The 16,125-nt window shown below is 41.3% G+C and overlaps 1 protein-coding gene across 1 annotated transcript in view; it reads left to right on the top strand.

Annotated features, from left to right (window-relative positions):
* The window catches only part of TULP4 (TUB like protein 4), a 143,616-nt gene that overhangs the window by 122,786 nt on the left and 4,705 nt on the right, over positions 1-16,125 (top strand). Inside the window, 7 exon segments of the mRNA XM_041423641.1 lie at positions 5,665-5,889; positions 8,054-8,288; positions 8,779-8,923; positions 9,793-9,937; positions 11,181-11,274; positions 12,609-12,752; positions 15,849-16,125. The exon segment at positions 15,849-16,125 is cut by the window's right edge and continues 1 nt beyond it. Of these exon segments, the coding sequence (XP_041279575.1) occupies positions 5,665-5,889; positions 8,054-8,288; positions 8,779-8,923; positions 9,793-9,937; positions 11,181-11,274; positions 12,609-12,752; positions 15,849-16,125 (1,265 nt within the window).

The raw sequence follows: 16,125 nt of genomic DNA on the forward strand, positions 1-16,125 counted from the left end.
TTCAAACATTTAAAAATGAGATTGCAACAGCTGGTTGCCCTGCTGGTCATAATGTTTTTATTGTAAGAATGTTAATTTCTTACATTATTTGGTAAGTCCTCACTACTTTTCCCTGGCATCAAGCAGGGATGAGAATAATCAACTAATTTAAGACTGTTTTATAGTTGTACTAGAATTGTTTACCAAATGCTGCAACCCAGTTCTGTCACTTTAGAAGATCTCATCTAATGTGCAGACAGGTCTGTATTATATCAACTAACTTTACCTGCTGTCACTTCTGATTGGAAACAGATGCTTCATATCTTCCTATATCCTGAACTTTGAACAGGAGTCTCCTACAGGATCTCTTTAACATTATCTAACTGCCAGCTTTAACAAACTTGTGATTTTTTTTCTTTGTAATGGTTCAGTCTTCTGGCTTATATTTGGTCCCTTCTTCAGGTTTTATGATTTTTTAATGCGCCCCAGAGGGGACCAGGGGAACAGGAGCACAGATTTGGAAGCTACAATGCAGATCTCCTCCATACACCTTTAATTCTACAGTAAATGTACATGACTTTAAGGTTTTATATCACTGTGTGATATAAAAAAAAAGCTGCTGTGAGTACAGATTACATCTTGAGTGCAGCAAAGGAGGAGGAGAGGGAACTAAGCTTCACATGTGGTATAGACAGCAAGATTAAATGTAAAAAAGCATGTTTATCTGTGTAATATTTTTAAACCGAATTCAAAGTGGTGTACTAAAGATAAATCTTTATGGTAGAAGTTTCCAGAAGTCTTTGAGAAGACAACCAGCTTGCTATAGACCTGCTGCTGTCAGCATTTCACAGACTGCTTCTCTGCTGGAAATGTCCCAGCATCTAAATGAATAGATTTAAGATTATACGATCCTGCAGAAACCTGATAGTTCTGTAAAGGCTAGAGAAGGAAGGTGCAATTTTAGGTTTAATTCAGATCAAAAGGTTCTGAAAGAAGAGGCTGCTTTTTATGTTATTCAGCTGAGCAGACCTTGCTTACTTTTCTTCATTTATTTCACACAGAGTGTTCAGGTCTGTTGCATCTGAATTAATGTTGCCTTTCATTTATATTGCCTAAAATCAATTTTATTTAGTTGTTATGGGATGGCAACAAAGCTTCAAGAAGAGTTTATTTTCTTACAGAAAAAAAAGCAACAGTTTAGAACTAACTGATGAAACATGCTTTAGTATATCAATAAGGACCTTGGTGTTCTTTATATAGGCCACAGGATCATTTCTGCTGCAGGAATGGATTTTGATCAGCACTGGAAATTGAAGACACTTTTCTAAGCAACTCTTTCTGTTAAAGTGGAATCTTGTTGTATTGACTTCTTAAAAAAATACTGTAGAAATAGAGAGGGTGTAAGAAACAGCTGCCAATCAAATAAGAGTTTATGACATCAAAATCATATCAGACCACAGCAGTGGCAGATTCCTCATCATTTGTCACCATCAGCTCTTAGCAGTTAATATTTTTCCCACTGTAAATACGAGGAGAAGAAGAATGAAGGAGTGTTAGGCTGCTTTCCCACACCATCCATGAACTCTGTGGCAGCACAGAGGTGTGCACACACAGCTCACAGGAGCCAGCTCACTGCAGCCATTGCACCTTTCAGCTTGACTCTGAGAGGGAAGAGTGTGCATCTCCACATCAACAGTCTGCAGTGAGAGCAAGCAGGCAACCTACTTACACATGCCATTCACTGGATACTATTTTGCAGTTGTGTTCTTCCTCCTGAGAAAAGTCCTGCTAGTTCCTGGGCTTTCTGCCCTGGAATACTATTTTTATTTCATTACCAGTGGGAGTCCCAGTGCCAACAAACAAGGGATTAGTTCAAGCAGCAGGCAGACCCCATGGCTCAGGATTTCTGAGCTCAAGGCAGGCAGCAAGAATCAGCTAGAACAGTGTTTTCATGGACTGAACTGCATACAAGTGATGGAATGTATATATATTATGTTCTCTCCTGTAATAGAGACAGTAGAGTGACTTATAAGAAGCAACCACAGAGCTTGAGTGGGAATATCCATTCCTGCATGCTTTTCTAAGGGGAATCAACATCCCAGCTGGGGGTACAGATTTGAGTAGCTTTAGCTCACTTTCAAGCTCACTTGGAAAGAAATGGCAAAAGAGCTTCTTGTTAGTCACTTGTTGAGATGTGTTTTCAGTCAGTATTTCTCCTGATAAAGCATTTTTTTTCTTGTGCTTTAGCCAATAATTTCTAATATGTAATTGCCATAGAGCTACATGTTGGTATTTAAGCCCTGGAATTCATTCAGGTATTTACAGTTTATGCTGAGATTTTTCAAAACCTGATGATATTTTTATATGCAAAGTGAGATTAGAAATTCTCATGTTATATTTGTAGCTGCATTTCTTCGTTCCTAGCAGAAAAAAAGCCCAACTGTGCAAACATGGAAAATAAAATTCTTCTGCCCTAGGGTCTGCTTGTTCCTTTTTTAACATGTGGGTACAACAACTTTTGGATGCAACAAAAATTTGGATACAACAACTTTTGTCCTACCTTGTTTCGCTAAAACAGTGCAAATAAATGGATGCTTTATGGGGAGCAATACTTTTGTGTTGGATGTTGGAGGTCAATTGCTTTTTCTCAGTAGAGTTTGAAAAGAAAGCTGTGGCCAGCTCATAACTGACTTGCTGCAGTAATTGATTCATATCTCTTGTCCAGCAAGGGCAAGACTTGGGAAGACTAGTTATTGAAAAATATTATTGGAGCAGTACTTTAAAGGTCAGGTCAGATCTGGCATTTGGACCATCTTTTATTTCTCCAAGCCTGTAATGACAGGCTAAAATTCCTTGAAGCTCATCTGAAGTCTTAGCCCTTCACTGTAAATTAAATGTTGCTAAACACTGGGCTGGAGGAGCACCAAGGGTCTGACCATTTCAGAGAAAGGAAGGCAAGGTATGTCTGGTGGTGTGGCACAAGTGCTCTTTGTTGAGGTTGAAAATATTAAAACATATTGAGGTATGTGGTGAGACTAATTGTACAAATTGAAGAGTAGAAATGTTATGATTTACAAACAGTACAGCACTTGTAGGTATTGTGTGTGTGTTTGTTTAATCACCCACCCACTCACATATTGTTTGCATGTACATTCATAAACAGAATATAGGAGCATCATACATTGAGAAGTTTAGAAGGTGACTGAATTATGGTTGCCTGTTAGGAAACAGTGGTGAAGTTTTCATCTTCTGACTTTCTACTCCTCGGAGCTCCACAGTGCTGTGTTGCCAGAGGTCCTACCCTGTGTTTCAGAGCTTCTGAAAAACCTTTCCCTTGACACCGTGTTTTAGATTGCAAAGGTTCCTGGTGCTTTCTGCACCTCTGACGCTCTCTGCGTGCAGCAGTAACCTGAGGAAAGAGGTGCTTTTATTTGACTCTATTTGGATGAAGAATGTCCTACCTGGGTGTGATATATTGGGTTATAATAGCTGCAATATGGGACATCAGGTCTGGGTATGCTGTACTGGATTATGATAGCTGGGATATTTGACTTCTCTTCTGCCATTAAAGTCTGTCCAATAAATAAACATTTTTGTGCCAAGGCACATACTTGTTTGTCCCCTCACTGTGTTTATAGGTAAGCTGTAGCTGATGCAAGGTGAACAGCAGGATGCAGTTTGGATCCCACAGTAATGATCAGGTAGATAGTGCTGTCCATGCTGGGATTCAGCCCTTGGGGGGAATCAGGGTCACTTCTACTGTGCTGTTCTCAGGCTGTCATGTAGTAGATGTGGCAGGCACCTACCTTGTGCCAGTGCCTTTTCAGCTGCATTTATTTGGTAAGCAGCTTGAGCTGTCTCATTGCTGCCAGGCAGTGTGAGTGCTGAGCCACACTCACAAATCATGGAATGCCAATCAGCAGGGGATACTTCATGTGACCTCTCCTCAAATGCAAGGCTGTATCCCACAGATTATGGCTATGGCAAGCCATGTAGCATTATTGATGGTACACAAACGATTTCTCAATTCTTTGGAAGTTCTCCACTACAAAATGCATTCAGCAATTACTGTGAAAATCACAAGGTTCACATGTTGCTTCTTTCTATTTGCGTATCAGTCAGCCTGAAGATTTGTGCCTTTGTGGAGGTGTGTGTGTGGTATTGCCTAGATGTAATTAAAAAGAAGTTCCTTCATTCCTCCTACTTTAAAACCAGTATTTTCCTTGAAATTTAAATCTAGGATAAGGTGACATAGTAGGGAAGATCTCTTATGTGGAAAAGTTTTTCATCCAATGCTTTATCTTGATGATAAACATTGGTATAGTGCTGTGCCAGCTGCATTTCGCTTCATATCTGTCACATAAAACCATCTTTTCCCAGTTTCTTGCCTTTAATCATCTTAAATTTGTAAATGGAAGGGAGGCTTTTCCCCCAGACCAGGTGAGTAAGCTCTGGGCAGATCTAACCCTGCTATCTGGGTACCATACTGCTAATAGAGGAGTGAATAAAAGCTCTTACTGGTGATGTCTTGACCCTGTCTTCTTGTTTGATGTGTCTTGTGAGAAGATATTCCAAAGATACCCTGACTTTTCAATAAATACAGTTCATTATTTAGATGAAAAATATGTTTGCTTAAACTTCAGAATGTCACAGATGGTGAAAACAAGGAAGACCTTCACAGAAAGGAGTAACTCTTCTGTAGTTCACTGATGACAACCTGGTGTATAGCATTTTTCATGGAGTCAGAGCTTCATCATTACTCTGTGTTGTTTATTTGCACAGAGATAGCAGATGGGATTGAAATACCACAGGGTGTGTGTACATAAGCAAATACAGGTGCTTTGTAACACAGAAAGCAAGAGATGACAGGTGGATGCAAATAATACTTAAGGGCAAAAGTAATGATGATAAGGCTGGAGGAGGTCACAACAGACTTTACAAGAAAATAGGGAATTTTAAAGGAAAGTTTAGAGAGCTCCTTGCAAGCATGAAATAAATGTTCTAAGCAGCAGTGTTTGTTCATCTTTATTCTGTTCCACATTGTGACATTTCATGTCAGTTGGCCCTGAATCTTTCTGGTTTTACTGTTGTGATTTGGACATTTCTGAGTGTAGACAAGAAGACAAAAGGCCATTCTCTGTTGCATTCCTGGTGCTCTTTCACAGTTCAGTTCCTCTGAGAATAGTTCAAAGGAGACACTGCAGCAGAAGATTTGGCACAAAACAAGAAAGCTGGTTGGGTTTTCTCCACTTGTTTTTTAAGTGTCTCCGGGCATATAATTTAACTTTTCAGTTGTAAAATATGAGCTGTTACCAGTGGATGAAGACTGATTAGATAACTGAATAAATCATTTGGATGGGGCATCAAAAGATCCTACTTCTCAACACCCTGTGTCTTTGAAGTCACTTATCCTATCTAGGTACTGAATTTGGTAGCTGATTCCTTGTGTGAAGAGTTTAAACATCCAGAGTAAAAAGCACTGAATAAACATCAGCTGCTGTTTTTGATGATTTGAGATGTTCATGTTCTTCTTCTAGGGGCAGTGGTGGGCACTTTAAGTTTCTGGAAGACTTAAGGTAATGTGATCGGTTTGAATTCATGTCATCACTTGTTGTGCAGCCATCTTAAGAAAAAGATCTTTTGCACAAAATCTTTTGAAGTTGTATCCTTTTGCTCTTCATGCAGCGTCCCATCATCTCCATCTGTTGGGGTCACAGGGATTCCCGGCTGCTGATGGCTTCTGGGCCCGCGCTGTACGTTGTCAGAGTGGAGCACAGGGTCTCCAGCCTGCAGCTGCTGTGCCAGCAGACCATCGCCAGCTGCCTGCGGGACGACAAGGACATCAGCAAGCTGACCCTACCCCCTCGGCTCTGCTCGTACCTCACCACTGCCTTCATACCAACAATCAAGGTAAAAGAAGGAAATGTGTGCATTGTGAAGAGGGAAGTGTTGCTAGATCTCCCCCCTCCACGGTGCTCCTAAGTGGCAATGGCTAAATGATAAGATTTTATCATTTTGAAAGCTTTCGCATCCTCTTCAAGACCCCACTGATGCATTTGGTGCCTATTAAAAATCTGAAAAGAAGGCTCACGCATGCTGATCTGCATTATTCCATGGAGATGGCCTTTCCAAGTACATAACAAGGGTAAAATATGCTGGTGACTCACAAAGACTTCTGAAGAAGCTCATGCTGGTGATAATGCTCTGTCAGGGTTACAGGAGGGATTCACAGGGGTAAAACTGTAGCCCCTCTACATGTCACATGAGTGCTTATATTCCCAGGAAGGTTAGGCTTAAGACCTGGGGCTACCCAAACATTTCTACTAACACTGAGTTCTGCTAATCTTACTGCTCCAACAGTGCTATGGAATAATGAACCAGGTATCACACCTTTTTCTGTACCACCAGCAGAATCTGCACAACCTGTTTGTTTCATGGTTATGCCCTCAGTAATATCTTGGGATTTCCAAGCTGTTCATCACAGCCTATAAACCAGTGCATTAGCTGGTAAATGCTTGAAAGTCAAACATAGATTTCTGTGGTTTTTGTGTATGTGTTACAGCAGTCTCTTCAGCCAGAGATCCTTTTTAAAACAATGCAGAGCTAGAAAAACTAATTTGAAATCAGTGGGGCTGACCCAACTTAAACGAGAACAAATTATGCCTACAAATAATAATTCAGCATGGTTCCATTTGGGTACTGCTAATCAGGGCAGTTTGTGCAACTGTAAATAATTTCATTTGTCAAAGAACAATAAATGCCTTGCTGTAACCATAATTCCTGGATCTCCAAATTGCAGAGCATTTATCAGGCTGGAAGTCTCCAGTTCTTTCCATCCGAGATTCTCCCCAGGATGCTTTCCATGTTGTTCCAGAGTCACCCCTCTCTACAGCATCAGTGACAATTTCCTTGCTGTCAGGGAAGACAGGGAAGGGGACGGGATGGGCTGGATGAAGGCAGCAGTTGGCTGGGAGCCCTAGTGAGGATCAGAGGGCAGTACAGGGACACGTCATTGCCAACAGTCCTTGTGTCACTTCCTAGAGTAGATGTGAGGATGCAGAGCAGTTGTGGCGCTGCGTAGCTGAGAGGTGGGAGCAGTGTTTCCAGAAGCCACGTGCCTATCCTGTTTCATGGGTTTTTCTGGAGCCTCATCAGCACTTACACTTCACCCTGCCTCGTCCCAGTCCCCCACTGAACCTATGTTGTCAGCCATGCCTTCAGTGCTAGGCAAGGCACCCTCTTCCATTCCTCTTCCCCCTCCAGCTTGCAGACCACATTTTAGGCCACTCCTCAGCCTATACCCATTTGCCAGGTCAAGGAAGCCTATTTTTTCCCTACCTTTTTTTTCCTTATACTTTCATTTTGAAAGAAATTCTGTTGACTTACACACATTAATAGTATTTGTGTCATACAGGCTATATTGTCCTAGACAAAAGCAGTCCTACTGCTTTAGGATTGAGTTTTTCATGGATTAATACAGTGTGCTGGCAAGCAGGGCAAAGTAACCCAAGCTTTGTGTTTGTAATTCTCTGCATGGCGCACAAATAGCCCTCAGCTAGGGTGGGACATGTGCTTGGAAGTGATATAAAAAGTACAAGCTTTTTCCAGAGTTGACAGCATTGTAGAATAGTGGCATAGCATGTACCAGTGCTAACCAGGAATGGGATCTGAGTGTCCAGGTTCACTTCGAGGGCCTGCAGGAGACAAGATACTCTGATACTTGACTTGACCACATTACTCAAGTTCAAAAAGAAGTTTCTGATAAGAGCTGGAACTTGAAGACAGGTTTGTTGTCTCATTCAGTGCACTCACCACAGGTTCAACCTTCCTTTTTTAAAACTAGTTTTAGTTTTCATTTTCTGTGTACAACTGCTTTTGATGTAACTAAATAACACACAGCCATTCTGTCTTGCATGTGGGTCCTGCATAACTGATGAAGTAACCTATATTAATCTTCACCTGCCAAATTAGAGTTGGGTTCAAGTTCAGTTAGTTGTGTTGGGATTAAGTCACCACAGAAAAGAGCCCAACCAATATTGGAAAACTTTCTCTTTCCTTCCTCTGTTTAATGAAGCCTCCCATCCCAGACCCAAACAATATGAGAGATTTTGTCAGCTACCCAACAGCTGGTAATGAACGGCTGCACTGCACCATGAAGCGGACGGAAGATGACCCAGAGGTCGGTGGTCCCTGTTACACGCTGTACCTGGAATACCTTGGGGGGCTGGTGCCCATCCTGAAAGGACGTCGTATCAGCAAGTTGCGGCCGGAGTTTGTCATCATGGATCCTAAAACAGACGGAAAAGCAGGTACAATTCAATTGTTGCTCTGTATAAAAATGATTTGGCAATACTTTGGACGTTAAATCCTCAAGAGCTTTAAAAAATACATATATGCAACATGGATGGTAGCATCTGATATTTTTTTCTGATGTGAAAAAAATCTTTAGCATGACCTAGAAGTTTCTGAAATTATACCCTGCTGCCTTCTGTTTTACAGAAGAGAACTTCTTGTATTCTGAGTAATGGAATATAGATTGCTAATTAGCAGAAAATATTCTTTAGTCTCAATTTTGGAGTCAGTTGAATGCTATTCATCCCTCTGAATGATGTTCACTTGAGTTCAAACCATTGGAAATTCGGAGTAAGAAGGCAGAGTGGAGAACATTTAATTTTCCTCTGCAAAGTTTTATTTCACCTGCTGCCTGTGGATCGGGTTTATGCTTCTGATGACTGAGAGTTATAATTTATACCAGTTTTCTGAAGCAGCACTTAAATTTTCTGGGGCCTGTCTTGATAGATGAAATCTATGGAAACAGCTTGATTTCCACTGTGATTGACAGCTGCAACTGCTCTGACTCCAGCGATATCGAACTCAGCGATGACTGGGCAGCAAAGAAATCTCCAAAAATCAGTCGAGCTAGCAAATCACCTAAACTCCCCAGGTAATAATGTCTTGGATAGTTCTTTTTCCCCAGGTGGCCTCTCTTCCTCCCTGTCTCTCCTTCCCTCTCTTGACACCTTGTAAAATGAAAAGTAAACTCCTTTGGGTGCATAGGAATTCTCTGTAAGACTGGGGTCCTCTACAGGGTGCAGTTCTGGGGTGATCTCAGAGACTGGTGTAGAGCTGGACTTAGGGGAAGATTTCTGGGACAAAATGTAATGGGAAGCAATAGAGCACAATTTTTTCTCAGGCAGTCTCAAAGAAAGATTTTATAAACTCTCCCACCTTTCCTTTTTTTTCTCTCTTGCCACCATGGAATATATTTTGTCCTTCAAACGGACTGTTTTTACTTTTGTTTATTACATTTCTGCCAGTGAGTTCTTTAGGTGCTTAAGCTGGTATTCTTGACCCCACCTTGTATAGTGGGAGGTAGAAATAACTTTTTGCTTAGGGTAGGAACACTGACAACACCTGTGGAGCCTTGGTTTGCTGTATATAGTAAAGTGAAAAATCTGTCAGCTGAGGTGTCATTTTCTCATTTCTTGAGACTTTACTCAAAGTCTGCATAGCTGAGATCATTCATCTCTGCACCTTTTTGGGATTAGTGGAAGATAAATTATATCTGGCAGAACTGCTGTAAGCTTTGTTAGATTAATTAGAAAGTATCTAGCATGAGTTACTGCAAGTGTGTCAGGTCTTCTGTATCTTCAAATTTGACCCGTAATTCTCCATTCTGTAGGCTGTACAGTCTTTATTAGTCACTTCAAGGACATCCTACCAGTTGTCTTCTTACATCTTTCCATTCAAAGACATGAGTTTTGTGCTTTTTAGCTTGCCCATTGTTGATTCCAAGTATTGCTTTACCTGCAGAATCAATATAGAAGCTCGCAAATCTCCAAAGATGTCACGAGCTGCACAGGAGATCTCAAGATCACCAAGGTTACCAATAAGGAAACCCTCTATTGGTTCTCCAAGCCTGACACGAAGAGAGTTTCCTTTAGAAGATATTACTCAGGTATTGTGCACTTTGTTACCATACCTGATTCAAATGCATTTTTTTCATGAGGCAGCATGTTGTGATAGAGACCCAATGATCAGCAATGAAAGTTTGCATTAAATTACAATAAATAGCTAGAACTAGAGAATTGCATCTTCCAGTTCAGTACTAATGTTCAAAATTGCAATGGAGTAGCAGGTGTTGTTTGGTAAGTACCAGGACCAGTTGCTTTTGTCAGTGTGAGTCCATGTGAGAGGTTTATTCTAGGTGATGTTGGCTTTTTGAACGTGTATGTGAAAACACTTCATCATTTTCTCAGACCCATCTTAATGCCACCATAATTCTCTGCTTTGCTAGGGGTTGCAGAGAGAAGGGAATGTTTGCTTCAGAGGACCACATGATCTGTTTCATAATTAACATGAAACAGTCTTAATTGGAAGGAAGGAAAGGAATTACCACTTTGTGCTCTTTGTGGTGTTCATGTCCTCTGGGTAAATGAGACTTAGCAAGCTGTAGAACTGTCTGGGTTGTATATTTCATTAATAACAAGCCTGTGCTATTTTAATTTTCTTTTGTTTGTTTTTTTCTGCTCTCTTGTTTCGTTTTTTCCTTTTTATGAAAAATTCTAAACAGTTACATGAAGATAGGACCAAAAGCCCTTCAAATAGAGCAGAAGACCTGAGGCATAGATCCTGCTCCTGATACTAGCAGCATAACTCCTGGCCTTTGAGAAAAATTTGTTGGTCTTTCAGACCCATAATGTGTGTACCATGGCAACAGTGGTTTGGGAAGTTGCTTTAGGAGCTCCTGGGGAATTTGTTGTTATGAGTAATTAATTTCTGTCTTGTTTATTGTTCTATAAAGTGATTCATGGGCACAGAACCAATGGGCACGGTGTATCACTCTCTGAAATACAGAATAGCCATGGTCCTGCTGGGCAGGAGCAGCAAGTGCCAGAAAACAGACCTGTTCCCACTAAACAGAAGTTCTCCACTAAGTGTTGTTCAGATCTTCAGTAGCTCTAGTCACCCTGTGGCTGATGCATACATCATTTCTGATGGTGTTAAGATATCAGAATGAGTCTTCTTAATGACTGGGTAAAACTGTTGCTACATAGGCACTTTAGGCTGTTTCAATACAATAAAAACAAGATAGACTGAAATTGCATTATCACTTGCAATAGCTTGATTGCTCTGCAGGTTTTTGTTAGAGCTTGATACAGATTTTATCAGATAAAAATGATCTTGTTTTTGTTTTGCAGCACAACTACCTTGCTCAGGTCACATCTAATATCTGGGGAACCAAATTTAAAATTGTGGGTTTGGCTGCTTTCCTACCAACTAACCTTGGTGCAGGTAAAAGCAAACTGTTGATATTTTTTGCATGTTAATTTCTTTCTAACGAATAAGAAACTTATGCCATGAGATTTTTTTTGTAAGTGATCAAAAGGCTTCCTTAACAAAGCACTTATTTTCTGTGTACAGTGGGAATTAGGTTTTATTAAATTCACTGTAACTAAAGGAGATTAAAATCTATAAATACAATAATGAAGTATCAATAAAATGCTAATAATCTTACTCGTAATAAAATAGTAAATCAACATGTGAGCCCAGACCTCTCTTTTTACAGTTTATTGGAACAAAATCCACACAAATAAAGAAAGGGTTTTGCAAGAGGACTGTAGAAATAATAGGTTTTAAGTTACTGCCATAGAAGTATTCTTAAAAGTCAGATTTTTATAGTTATTTAGCTATAAATTATATTATATAAATTATTACAGCCTCATGTTCAAGATTCTTCAAGTCAGTGCAGAGCCTCACCACACGGTTCTCCTGCTGGAGCATCAGTAATCTGGTAGCCATCATCAAAAGCAGCATTTGTCTATCATCAACCTTTCTCTGGGTGGGCCAGTTCTGCCCAAGAGTCCTGTTGGGAAGGAAGAAGGGTGGGTGAAAAACAGGGTACCACCCTGCAGAACTGAGCTCTGAACTGAAATAATAACACAAGTCTAGCAGTGAATTTAGCTCTTTAGAAAACTTACTTTGTCCCATGTTGCATTATGTAGTTGGGTCAGGAGTACATAAAGGTGCCCTGGATGCAGAATTAGGTGGATAGCTTTTGTGGCCATATGAACTGCTATCAGCAGTGTAATGAACACAGGTCATTCTAATTCTCTCACTGCCAGTGGCAGATAGGGAAGGATATAATGCATAGTGATGCTTCTTTCAAATGTTCTGCCAGTCTCCAATGGTTTGGGTCCCAGGGATTTCCTGAGCCCAGTGGGATTTCTTTGTATGTGGTAACCATCAGCAGATTTCCTTCCTGAGAGCTTTCCAGTTTTCCCCTGTAAATTGGTAGCATCCTGTGGTGAAAAGTTTCAAAAGTAGAATGGAAAAAAGTATTTTCCTTCCATAAAAATAGATGTGAATACAAGATGAAGTAATTAATTATTTAATTACAGAGATGCTGCTTCCATTTAAAGAGAAATAGCTGAAAGCAACAATCTCTTTTATCCCATTTATGCAAAGTGTTACATGGTGATTTGACAAATAATGGCTTGCCCATGCACACGTGTACAGTCAATAACAATATTCATAGCCCTTCTGTCCGCTTTGAATTGCTTCTTCCTTAGCTTTACATGCTATTTGTGTAACAGACTTTTTTGTTCCTTATTATGTTCTTTTTCTAGTAATATATAAAACCAGTTTGCTGCATCTGCAGCCCAGGCAAATGACAATATATCTCCCAGAAGTGCGGAAGATTTCAATGGACTACATTAACATGCCTGTCTTTAATCCCAATGTTTTCAGCGAAGACGAAGATGATTTACCAGGTAAGGAGCAGCTGGATGGAGGGCAGCCGTGTTATGGGTTAAGCTAGATGAGGTCAGGTTGGTTGTGTCACGGTCCCCTCTGGTAAACACACAAATCAAAATCCTTTGGTCTGATGGGGTCCTGTAGAAATGAGTTAGAGTAAGGCTAAATATGCATTATGGGCAATGTTTTCTATGATGTGTGGAAAATATAATCCATAAAGAGCTCCTTAGTTTCAAATTCATTGGGAAATTAGTCGTCTGCTAATTCATCTTAGCTTGCTAGGAGTTCTCCACAGACTGAAGCCTTGCATTCTGCATCTTGGTAGGACAGAATTGTATAATGTGTTGGAAACCCAAACAGGCTGTTCTTGAGACCTGATGGCATCAAAGCACAGACGGCTGATAGGAGCTTGGGTTGGAGAGCAGGTTCCCATTAAACTCAGCCACCCTTTGAGAAGTGATAAATGCTCATTTGGATTTTTATCACTACTAAAAGGCTAAAGTAGTAAAGTAGTTGACAAACAAAGCAGGATCAGGAAGAATTCTCCACTGCACTGAGGTAGCAGAAGATTTAAGCAGTGCAGGGAAGGTTTGGGTGCAGGAGATGTGATGTGGGAGGTGAAAGGACTGGAAGTACTCAAGACCTCCTCCAATCAAAACAAAGTCATCATGCCAATAAAATTAACAAACAACAGAAAAGATAAATTAATACATTTTCAGAAATTTCATATCACTGAGGGATTCCTGTTGCCTGATTACAGGTTTTTGGAACTATGGAAATGGCTGTCAAAAAGTAATATAAAAACTAAAAAGAAAAGAAAAAAGTTAATGCAAAGTTTTCACATCTCTTCCTGAAAATTGGGTTAAATCTGCACTAAGAAATTAAATGATGCTCATAATTGCAGGTACATAAACAGAGAGAAAATTATTAGGGACTCTTGTCACAGCTCTTTGGGAAGGCCATAAAAAGATTATACTACCCTGTCCTTCCAACAGCCTTCCTCTTGTCCATTTTTGCCTAATTTTTTCTGAAAATGTATTTCTGGTTTAGGTAAATGGTGGCTACTTAAATCTTCAAAAATGTTTTTGGGGATATCCTTTCTAAAGCCTACATATAAAGGAAGAAAGTACCATCTACTAAAGGAAAAAGTATTGCAGGGTAAATAATGATTACCTGATAGATTAAAAAAAACATAGTAGGAAGTTGCTCTTGGGCAGTGCAATGTTCATAGTGAGGTACACTTGGGACAGGTGTTTTGTAATGTAGTAAAGATTTGGCAAGACAAATGCACAGTGAATTGATTTAACTTACAAAGTATGCAAACTTATCAATTAAAAACCTTTGGAGAAATGAAGAAAACATTGGATTTAAACACTCAGGAGTATTAGGCAACACCACAACAAATGATATTTTGTTGGATAAGGCAAAATGACAGCAACATTTGGGGCTGCTCAAGCCAAGCTAACAATTAAACCTCAGGTTTTGGCAGCTAATTGCTAAGCCTGCAGGCATCGAGGTGAAAGCATGGCCTGCCAGCCAAGCACAGAACTACGAACTGCCTTAGGGTCAGTCAGGTTTGGCTCTTGGTCTTCCTCTACAGGAATGAACTGAACTACCATGAGTATTTGCCAGTGTAGCCACAGTGCTGTCTGTACACCTCCCGCGTTCATGACTGATGCTGGTAAAAGCCTGATGTTACCGAAAATGTAATCACAGGGCATAGGTAGATGACTTGAATTTTAATTAGAAATTAATTAGGAACTGGGCAGTGTTTGGAGGAGTCCTGCTAATGGATCTCTTACATGATCTGGTCTTGCAAATCAGAGGTCTCCACAGAATTTGGCACACTTAAATATGGATATAAAACTGGCTAAAAATTGGATATGACACTAGATCCTTGGTCTCTTTTCCTTCCACAAACCTACTGATATAACTCACTTACTGTTTTCTGTGGGGTTTTTTACAGGAAGTTCAATAAAAAAATAAAGAACTTGCAATATTCTTGGAAGTTCTATTATAGTATTTACTCTTTTCCCTCTCTGTTCTGTTTTGTTCCTTCTTGACTACTGCACCTCTACTTGGATCCAGTGTCTTCATTTTCCTGCTCCAGCTTTTCAGTGGTAGTTCCTATTGGAATCAACCACTTTTTGCAAAAGGAACTGGAAACAACTGAACACTCTTCATGCTTCTGCTCAAAATTCTGAGAATTTCTTGCCACATTTTCCCTTTTTTAATGCCACCACATGTGGGAAATTTTTCCTCATATACATGTGCTTCTTTATACATTGCTGATTGCAGCCTGTCCAAACATTAATGCTGCAGTCACCCTGACTACAGTACCCACTTCTTGAAGCTTTTTGGCTTACCATCTATTTCCTCACATTTTCTCCTTACAAATCTGAGAACTTTCATTCCATCATACTCCCCTCCCTCCGTTTCAGCTTCCTTCCTTTGGCATTGTTGGTTGCTTTGTCACCCACTATGCTCAGCTTTTGACAACTATTGTCTGTGTTCCCCAGTTCTCCCCAGCTCAGTGACTCTAGAAACCTTACACTAGATATTACACAGTGTCTTCAGTGCAGGTCTTCAACTTTCTTAGCCTCCACTTCTTTTGTTTATTTGCTTGTTTGCTTTGTTCAGTTGCGTGTTGATTTGTTGTATTTACTATCAAAAGTTCCTCCCTGAAAACTAGTGAGTCCCGACTTAGCAAAACTATTATTGATTTGAGTAGAAGCAGTTAAAACCTGATGATGAGTGAATGCTGAGTGATATCGTGACAGTCCATGGGGATCATAGCGTAGGCTGAAAGCATGGCCCCAACGTGACCTCTGAAGTGTCACTCCCAAGAAGTGGCTTTAAAGCTGATCACCAGCTGGTACAAGTAGCTCTTGTGCGATGGGAGTCACTGGAGGCGGGCTGGCTTACGAGTTCCCCCTGAGGTCTGATCCAGCGGGTTTGGGAACAGGTAGCAGCCTCTCCGGGCGCAGCAGAGTCCGTGCAGGTAGCAGACAGTCTCGAAGGCCCGCGGGCCAGGCCTGGCCGCGGCAGGGAGGTATGCTGGGGCGGGGAGCGGAGGCCGGGGCGGCGGTGACGCTCTGTGTTGTCCCTTGCAGTGCCCGGCGCCCCCGGCGCGCCCGCCAGCAGCCCGCCCTGCACCGTCAACATCCCCATCGCGCCCATCCACAGCTCGGCGCAGGCCATGTCGCCCACGCAGAGCATCGGCCTGGTCCAGTCGCTGCTCGCCAACCAGAACGTGCAGCTGGACGTGCTGGCAAACCCGCCGGCCGAGGCGGGGGGCGAGGGGCCGGGGCCCTTCCCGGGGGCTCCGAGCCGCTTTCCCGGCCCCGGGGCGGGGGCGCTGGCCGTGGGCGAGCTGGGCCGCCCCCCGCC

Source organism: Onychostruthus taczanowskii, unplaced genomic scaffold (assembly GCF_017590055.1).
Source record: "Onychostruthus taczanowskii isolate IOZ18803 unplaced genomic scaffold, ASM1759005v1 scaffold8, whole genome shotgun sequence".
NCBI classification, from domain to species: domain Eukaryota; kingdom Metazoa; phylum Chordata; class Aves; order Passeriformes; family Passeridae; genus Onychostruthus; species Onychostruthus taczanowskii.